The 9,545-nt window shown below is 39.6% G+C and overlaps 1 protein-coding gene across 1 annotated transcript in view; it reads left to right on the forward strand.

The window, feature by feature from the left end:
- The window catches only part of FRAS1 (Fraser extracellular matrix complex subunit 1), a 421,815-nt gene that overhangs the window by 247,238 nt on the left and 165,032 nt on the right, over positions 1–9,545 (forward strand). The window contains exon 20 of the mRNA XM_011360633.2: positions 826–969. Within this exon, the coding sequence (XP_011358935.1) occupies positions 826–969 (144 nt within the window). The remainder of the gene's footprint in view (positions 1–825; positions 970–9,545) is intronic.

A 9,545-nucleotide genomic window follows, 5' to 3' on the forward strand; every position in this document is an offset into this window, starting at 1 on the left:
TCCTGTCCCCCACCTCCCCTCCAATTGGAATCAGACATGCTTAGATGTCCTCATCCTTGGCAGAAAAATCCCTAAATCTCCTCCCATCCGCGTGCTCCTGCCTTGGCAGCACAGACGCAGCTGCAGCTGCAACCTGCCTTTTTCTATGCCATTCTTATCTTTATTACCTACACCTACTGAGACTCACTTTTTTCCCGCCCAGTGTAGTACCTCTTGTTAATTTGGTGATTTTTCTGGGGAAAACATAGCTTTGTCATAATTTTGTCTAAGGAATTGAACTTCAAATACAACTCCTGATAACCTCCAGAAAGAGGACCTTTTCTGTATTTTATTAAAACAGGAATCCAAGTTGTGGCATCTGACTCTAATGAGAAGGTTTAGTATTACTTGCTGTGTAGTATTCACCTTTGCCTGCCAGAAATTTCTGAGAAGCAAATGTCTCCCTCTTCTCCCTGCCTTGCTCTCTTTAAATTATGGTATTTTAGGGAGTGGGAGTCTTACCACTCATTTTTCTCCTTTGTCTCTTTGATCTGAATGTTTTGATTTATATAGTTGGGGAAAGTCATGCTGGCCCCTCTGGAGTATGCAGCCAATCACTCTAGTTTTTATGGTTCGAGATTCCATATTCTGTTCACAGATGGCATTTTAATTGACACTAAAAATGCATTCTCTTGGTCCGGGTGTGCCAAGCTTGCTCAGGAATCTTCAAAAGATGAGTAGTGTTTGAGTTCTGCTCTTAATGCAACCTGTGGAGTGCATTAAACAATTCATGTATTTACATGCCGTGCTGCTAATTCCAATCCCGGTCCCTGTTTTTCCCCCTAGAATGTCACCCCACCTGTAAGCAGTGCCATGGCCCATCGGAATCTGACTGCATCTCCTGTCACTCTCACGTCACTCTTACTGGTGGGAACTGCAGGACCAGCTGTAAAGAAGAGCAGTTCCTCAACCTCATGGGGTACTGTGCCGGTGAGTGAGACCTCTGTCAGTCTCAGAACCACTGGCCAAAAACTGGGGTTCTTCATGTCGGGTTTAAGAAGGCTCTCGTACCGGTCCTTCGTCAGTAGATTAAGAGCTCTTTTTGGGGGGAGACATTGGTTTCATATCTCGGAACTCACTCCACTGCTTTCTATCAGATATTTAGCAAATGTTAATGGGTTCTAATGGAATCTTCTTTTTTTTTCCCCCTCTTTAATTCCCCTTCCCCCTCAATTCTACCCCTGACCTATGAGTGTTGCTATTTCCCCTTAAGAACTAGATCTCTGAAGGCGGGGGCATCTCCTCCCACATGCTCGCAGCATGCACCTGGGGCCTGGTACCCCCAGTGTACTCGGGGGTCCTGGTGTGCCAGGGGTATGGTCTGTGGCTGCACCTGGGGTGCGAACCCAGGACTTTCTGAGTGTAAAGTAGACATGCTAACCACTACACTATGGAGCCACGCCCCTAATGGAATCTTCTAATAACACTTCTGCAATTTCTAAAAAATCTTAGGACCTCCTATTACTGAGGATTGGTAATACTACCTCATATGCATGTGGCATACTTTAGCTTAAGACAGTAAAATATATTTTCAAAACAATACATTTTTCTGAAGACTGTCTTCCTCTTGTCTGCAGTATCTCCTGCTTCTTACTGTGGAGAACCTTTGCCTTCAACCCCGGGCACAAAAATTTAGAGAAATTAACCCCAAAATAGATCAGTTGCCTCAGGAATTGGGATGTTTTCCTCCTTATTTTAGAACTCAGATCTCAGAAAGAAACAAATTACAAAAGCAGCATGGAATTTGGATAATGATGAAGGAAACATACAGTGTTTGTGGTCATCCTGCCATTTATACTGTAAATATCTTTGGGTATCTACTAATGGTCAGATGCTCAGAATACACACACACACACACACACACACACACACACACACACACACACACACACAGCTGAGTAAGGTAAAGCTGCTGTCCTCAAAGAAGTTACAGTCTAGAGAGAGGAATTTAGAGGCTAATGGGTTATTGTACTTTTCTTTACCCACTTTTCCCAATTTAGAAGGACCTCGAAGGGATTTTCTTGTAATAGCTGTCATCACTGCACTGAAGGGCTTCCCTGGGAAGCATTTTGGAATGCCACTGGGCAAGAGAGAAGGCGAGCATAGTAGGATCTGGTTGGATGCATGCTGGAGCAGTTAACCTGGCTATAGGGCTTGTCCCTGAGTAGGGAAGAGTTGTGACCAAGTGTCTAGATCATAGTATGAATAGGCACATTCAGTCTGGGACAGTACTGATATTTCAGTTGTTAATTGGTGGGTAGGGGCTTAGCAAATCGAAGGCTCTAAGTGTAGCTAGTGGTGCCATGGTCTTGGGTAAACCTTCTGTTTTGCACATGACCTTAGCTAAAGACTAGATATTAGGTCCAAAGTCTATACCCTAGGCAGACTGAACTGTCAAAATCAGGGCTGCAGTCAAAAAATGCTGAAATTCAGGGCAAAAATGAATTGCAGAGACTGCAGACATTTTAGAGGCATGAAAAATAGAAGCTCAGAAAATCTAGGCTTGACACTACTGAGGTACTCCACCACTTATAGAGTGAGAACCTATTGCCAGTACTGCTAGTTGTAGTCATGACTGACTTGGGAAGTGGGAAAATGGGAGGCATTAGTGCCTACCCTTGAAGAGGGATCTGGGGATGGCAGAGCCTGACTGTTACTAGAGTTTATAAGCTTGAGTTCAGCTAGTGATTCTTTGGGGTATGAAGAAGCAGCTGCCATGAGAATTAAGAGGCTTCTGGTTAAAGGTTAAAGCACTTTAGTGGCTATTTACTGAGCACAGGGCGCTGAGTTGTTGTTGGAAGGACACAGAGAATTTCCAGACTACTTAAGGAGATGAGCCAGACATAGTGCAATTAACAAACAGTACGAAGCAATTTGTGGATAATAACACCAAAGGGCCATAAGTGTTTTAGGGGTTCAGAGGAGGGATAAGTAAAAGATATGGAAGGCATTACGGAGGAGGTAGAACCTAAAATTCTTCCTGAAGAATAGCTGAGATGAGGTTAGACAGGTCAGGTGGTCTTTCTGGGTGTGGTTCCACCAGAATACAGGCACAGAGGATAGAGCCTGTGGGCCATTCACAGACAGTGAGTGGTCCAACCCGGCTGAAGAACATGGCTTATGTTAAGGCATAGTAGATGAAATGGTTGGAAAATTTAACTTGGAACCAGGTAATAGGGAACCCAAAGTTTCAAGCCAAAAAGTTTGGATGGACTTTTGTGGGCATTGAACGCTGAGAGTTTTGAAGAGGACCGTGACTTGACTAAGGGGCAGGAAATACGCGAGCTGTGTGGGAGTTGGGCTGGAGCAAGGAGCGATGATGGTCACAGAGAGGAATTAGAAGGTAGAATCTTCTGATGGCTTTTCTATTTTCAAACTATTCTACATGTGGATCTTAAAATTTTATGCTGTGGGGAATTTTTAAAATGAATGTTTATATAAGAAGATTGGAAATTTTTAATTTTTAATGTGCTCTGTTCTCTCCAATGTCCAGTACCCTGTTTGAAAGTAAATTAGGTTATTAGGAAATGCATTAATTTTTTAAGGCTAATAGGGGACTATGAGAATAAAGAACCATGGGATTAGGCTAAATGACACTGGAAGTCCCTAGCCCTAGAAGAGCAGGTCCCACTAAAATGAGCTGGAAGGGACAAACCTCGACTGTCCTGGGAATTAGGTATATTAAGTAAAGGTTTTAAATAAAGTAACCATTGTTTGATACTTAGAAACCATTTGTTTATTAGAGACTGATGTATGAGTGTTTGGTATAGAAAAATGTGACCAGTAGTTTCAATTGTTGATCTTTCAGAGAAGTGTATTGATCCTGAAGTTTACTTTTTCAATAAATATATGCCCTTTCCAAATACCTCCCACTTCTCTTTTTAATTCATGCATTCATTTAGTGCTTCATCAAACATTTATAAAGCACACACTCCATGCCAGGCACTGCTGGGCTATGAGGGTGCAAAGATGAATAAGATATGATGCTTGCATTCAAGAAACATACAGTGTAGGAAGGAAGGAGATATATGTTGAATATGATATTGCTGTAGATATGAGATGAGCCTGTGGGACAGGACCCTAACCCAGACCAGAGGGTATGTATGTGTGTGGAGTGGATAGTGAGGCTTTCTGGAGTATTTTATAACTTAATTGATTTTGAAAAATGAGTAATAATTAGAGGGGTTTTGGAGATTTGGGGTGGGGAGAGCCTTCCAGAAAATGGGCCAAAGAATAGTATCTATTCAGGCACCAACAAAGGGTTAAGTAGAATGCTAGCTCTTAGGATGGGAGTAGTGAGACCTGAAACAGAAGGAAGCAGGGCCAGGTCATGAAGGCCTTTGGATATTCTGTTCAAGAAGAACACACTTAGTTTATGAAGGCTGTGGGAGCTCTTGAAGATTTTTAATGGGGGGAGTGTTCTGGTCACATCTCTGTCAAAAGAAAAACCTGTGGAAGATTGCATGCAGGAAGACAAGACGGGGGCTGAAAGGCCTTTAGGAGGTAGTCGTAGGAATCCAGATGGGATGTGAAGGCCTTTAATGAGAAAATTGCTGAGGGAATAAGGAGAAGGGGACATGGCTTCCCTAAGTATTAATTATATATTAGGTTGGCCTATGCGATTGCTATTTTGTGGGCACAAATGGTCAAATGGTAGAAATTTAATATGGTTCAACCTTATAAAGTAGTCCCCTCTTTATCTGTGGGAGATACATTCAAAGATCCCCAGTGGATGCCTGAAGCCTTGGATAGTACCGAATCCTATATATACTATGTTTTTTTTTTTTTTTCTATGCATATATGCCTTTTCACTTATAAGAAGCACCTGAAAGCTTTTCTTTGGTATATCTGAATTACCAGCATCACTACTCTTGTGTTTGGGGTTGTTATTAAGTAAAATAATGGACACAAGTTACTGTGATACTGCAACAGTCAATCTGATAACCACAATGGCTATTAAGTGAGTATAAACGACGTAGATATACTGGACAAAGGGACGATTTACATCCCCAGTGGGACGATGTGGAATGGCATGAGGTTTTATCACACTACTCAGAACTGTACATAATTTCAAACTTGTAAATTGTTTATTTCTGGATTTTTCCATTTAATATTTTCAGATAATGGTTGACTGTGGGTAACTGAAACCACGGAAAGCAAAATCACAGACAAGGGGTGACTACTATAGAAGCAATAGGAGTTGGGGGCTAGGGGGAGGGTGGTTGGGGATGATTTCCAGATTTCTGGTCAAGTAAATTCAAGAACTGGGAGGACCCTTTACCAAGGGCCAGGACAGGAAGGTAATATATTTGAATTTAGACAAGTTGAATATGGAGTGACATTGGACATTCAGGGGTAGCTGTCTAGGAGAAGGTTGAAGGTCTAAGTGAACACAGGTTTCTTACTGTAGCCGTCAGGTGCTCATCTGCTATCTTCATTTTACCCTAAACCCAAAGTCCTGGAATGTTGTTTTTTTTTTTTTTAACTGAAGTGTTATTTAGTCAGGTCATTGTCAACCTTGTGGAACATTTCAAGGACTTTTATCTAAACTCAGGAAGGTGTTAGAAAGAGTCTTGTGATGATAGACAAAGCGGAAAATAATCCGCCCCAGGCAGTGCCATCAGTGGAATGTATTTTCATCATTCCTGGGAAGTTCTGACACAGTGGAAGCTCTGGGAAAGGACCCTCTCTGCTCCCTCTATCAGATGTGAGCTTTGCAGGGTGGTGGGATTTACTCATAGGATTTATTCTCTGGCTGAGCTGTACTTAAGATCATCAACAGAGACCTCTTAATTGCACTTGGCTGTTTAATAAAGAAAATTACATCTAATCTATCACGAAGACAAGAATAAACATATCCTGGGAACAGGTCCAATAACCTCAATGTGTTATCACATATGGAGATTTCATACGTGTGGGATTCTTTCCCTTCAAGTCTATCAAAGCAAGTATACAGTTTGTGAGATTTAGGCCAGGGCCGAACATTTTCAACAGAGATAAATGAACTGGGGCGAGAGGCAGGAGTGGATAAGATTGCAGCAGACATGGTTAAGTGTTATGGAAAGCAAGGTTTTTTCTTTATAGATTTTTTAAATTAATATTTTTTCTACATCTCAATATTGTCCAACGATTTTAAAGCCTGGGGTGCTTTTTCCATTTGTTTTTCTCAGCTAAAACCTTTCTTTTGTTTATAAGAGTTGGTGAGAATTAACAAGAAAACTGAGTGAGAAATATTAAAGTGCAGATACATAAGAAAAGTGCCTTGGGCTTTGTGGAATGGCCAAAAGTGATGGCTATACTTTTGAGTTCTTGTGTAGAAAGGAGATAATTCTGAGAGTAATATTGTAGAGGAGAATACTGGAAAATTTTAAACAACTGATTTGTGAGGCTAGCAGAATTCTAGGGGATTAAAGTTTGTTAGATTATGCAGGAATTTTTTAAAAGCAGGTTCATTTTCTTCATAAATCTGTACCACGACGTAAGCAAAAGAAGATAAATGTCAGTAAAAAAATTAGTATTTTTAGTATTTTCATGTTCTAATCCATGATAATTTCTGAGTAATGGTTCAAAAGCAAAAAGATTCCTGGCTACATAAATTTGGGAACCTCTCAGTTAAATAACATTAAGCAACTTTCTTTATTGCAGGATTTCTCAGAATGTTAAATAAACAGATGTACATTGTGAATCTCTAAGATAAGGAGGCTGGACATGATCTCCCAAACATTTAATTGCAGATCCCTCCCCTTTGCTTATTATAGCTTCTCACAGAGCTAAGCACGTGGTTCACAGAACAATCTTTGGGAATCCCTGCACTAACTGATGATAATATCTTGAACAATTTGTTGGCACTTCCTAAAGGTAAAATGAAATAATGAACCTGTCCTCAGATTGTGGACTCCCTCCTTCCCTCCTTTCCTTCCTTTCTTCCTTCTTCTCTCTATGGGCAAGCAGAGAGATCACTGAGGAGGTTTAGTTTTGCCACTCTCTTGCATGCCAAAGACCACCAAAGAGCAATCAGTGATTATCCTCCAGTGTTGAATCTGAGAAGTGTTTGCTCTTTGAATCTGTGTGAAGCCATTTGTTGACTGGTTAGAAAACCTGTTAACATTTTTCTTCCAAATCATTAAAAAAAACCCCACAATACCCTTTTGAGGGCCCCTTCCATAATTTTCCCCATTTATTATCATTATTTCTGAAAGAGGGCCCTTAAAAAAAGTTGTGAAAAAGTCAAATGCACAGATTAAAAGAGCAACAAATCCTTATTTTGGAATAAGCTGACACAACTGCAACACTGAATAATGAAGAAAACCAATTCAAGTTGAACATAATTATGGACTTGGGAAAGAGCTCTGTACGAGCCATCGTACCAGCTTTCTGCTTCCAAACACAGTGGCTTGAAGCCAGAGAGGTGAGAAGCAGTTCTGTTTTACAACAGCTTCTACGTGTGGGGGAGGTGGATTGGCACTGCCCTACATCTTGCTGTAGCTGCTCTTGCAGCTGTAAGTTGAAAGGAAGGAAAGAGGCACCTACTATAAACGTGTAGCAGTTACTACCTTATTTTGATCATCAAAATCCTTTCCACCCATCCCTCTTGGCCTGGTTGATATTCCTTCCCTTCTAGGACCGGCTTCCTCTTGGCATCTCTCATGTAGCAATTCCTGGTATGCTGATTGTTTCTAGCACTTACCTAGCACTTGGCATTGGCTAGTTCATGTTCTCTGTGAGTGATCTTTTCTTGGTGTCTAATAATAGGTGACTGTTCTGAGGGCTCATTATGTAACAAGCACTGTGCTAATCACTTTGAATGCATTTTGTCATTTGATGTTAACAATGATCCTCCAAGATAGGTACTCATTTGATCTGCATTTGACATATGAAGAAACTGAAACGCAGAAAGTTTGAGTAACTTGCTCAAAATGACAAAAGTTGCAAGATAAAGCCAAGATTTGAACCTAGTGTCTGTGATTCCAGAATCTAAATACTTAACCATTTTGTTGTACTCTACGATACCGAATACAGTTGATTATATTCAACAGGGACTCAAGAATGATTTTTTGTTTGGTGGATTAAAAGGTGGATTCGCAGAGACTGGCATGACAAAGTGGCCTGGAGAGGAATTGTTGCAAAAGGGAAAAGTAGCAACAAATTGCTAGTCTGAAAGCATTTAGACTGCCATGTGTACATGTGGCTCTATTGTATATTAACATTATTAAATTAGTAAACTTTAAAGAAATGTACTATATTTTAATAATTTATATCACTCTACATTTACTTTAATTTTTTTCAACATATACATATATGTATTTTTTCATAGTTGTATCAACAAATACGTATTTCTTTGTTTTTCCCTTACATATCACTATGTATTCCCATATGTTGGTGAATATTCAAAGAATCCTAATAATTGTCACTTTTAATGACTAAATAGCATCCCATGGTGTTTGTGTAACTTAACTTGATTGGCTATTTTCTGTGGTGGACCTGGGTGGTAACTAGCAGGTAATAGATTTATTGCTTGGTCCATGGTACGTTAATTATGACTTTCAAGGCTTTAGCTGGATTAGGTCTGTTTTTCATGTTACTATAAATAGCAATAATGGTGTGTTTGTGGAATTTTATAATTTTCAAAGCAGTTTCTCACTTATATTCTCATTTGATCATTCCAAGAAACCTTACAGTGGAAGTGGAAATAAAAGCTCAGTGCAGCGCCCAACACATAGATGTATAGCAGGAATTGTTGGATGAATGAATGACTCAAATCTAGGGTCCTAATGTCTACTGTAATCTCCTTCTAATGCATCATATAGTAATTATATCAAAGATCTTTCTTCTTTGTGTGACCCATTTTTTGGTTCTTATCTCTTCTTTTTCACCTCCTGCTTCATTTCATCTGATGCTATTTCTTCTCTATATTTTTTCAATTTTCTTGTGTCTTCTTTTTAAAAAAAAACAAAAAACAATTGCTTGTTTATTTTCCTTATCTTCTTCTTTTGCAATACACTTTATTTTCTTATTTCTCATCTTGTCACCCTATTTCTATTATTTGAACTATGAATTGCATATCCAATCACTCTCTGGAACTTATTCTTCCAATTTGTGTTTTATTTAAGAGGCCACATTATCTGCTGAAGGATGATTGAATATTTGAAGGTACTTTTTTTCTTCAAACTTTTTCTTTCAGAAAAAAGAAATATGACCTATGCTTAAATTGGGCTTCCCTAAATTAAAAAGAGGAAGTTGTATTTTCTTCTCCATGTGACTTTTATTCAACATTATCTTACCTAGCTTTGGTAAGGGCAGAAGGATTTTATTCATAAGTTTTCAATTTAGCAGGGATCCCAATGGAGTCAGGGTTGCTGTTACCTACATAAGAACCACAGACCAGGGCTTGAACTGCAGAGAAGGACTTTGAAGTTCTATGCTTAAAGAACATAGCTGAATTTAGACTCCTATCCTTTTCTATACTAAAGAGAGCAAAACGGGTAAGGCTATACTTACCTACTCTT

The sequence above is a fragment of the Pteropus vampyrus genome, unplaced genomic scaffold (genome assembly GCF_000151845.1).
Source record: "Pteropus vampyrus isolate Shadow unplaced genomic scaffold, Pvam_2.0 Scaffold56, whole genome shotgun sequence".
Lineage (NCBI taxonomy): Eukaryota > Metazoa > Chordata > Mammalia > Chiroptera > Pteropodidae > Pteropus > Pteropus vampyrus.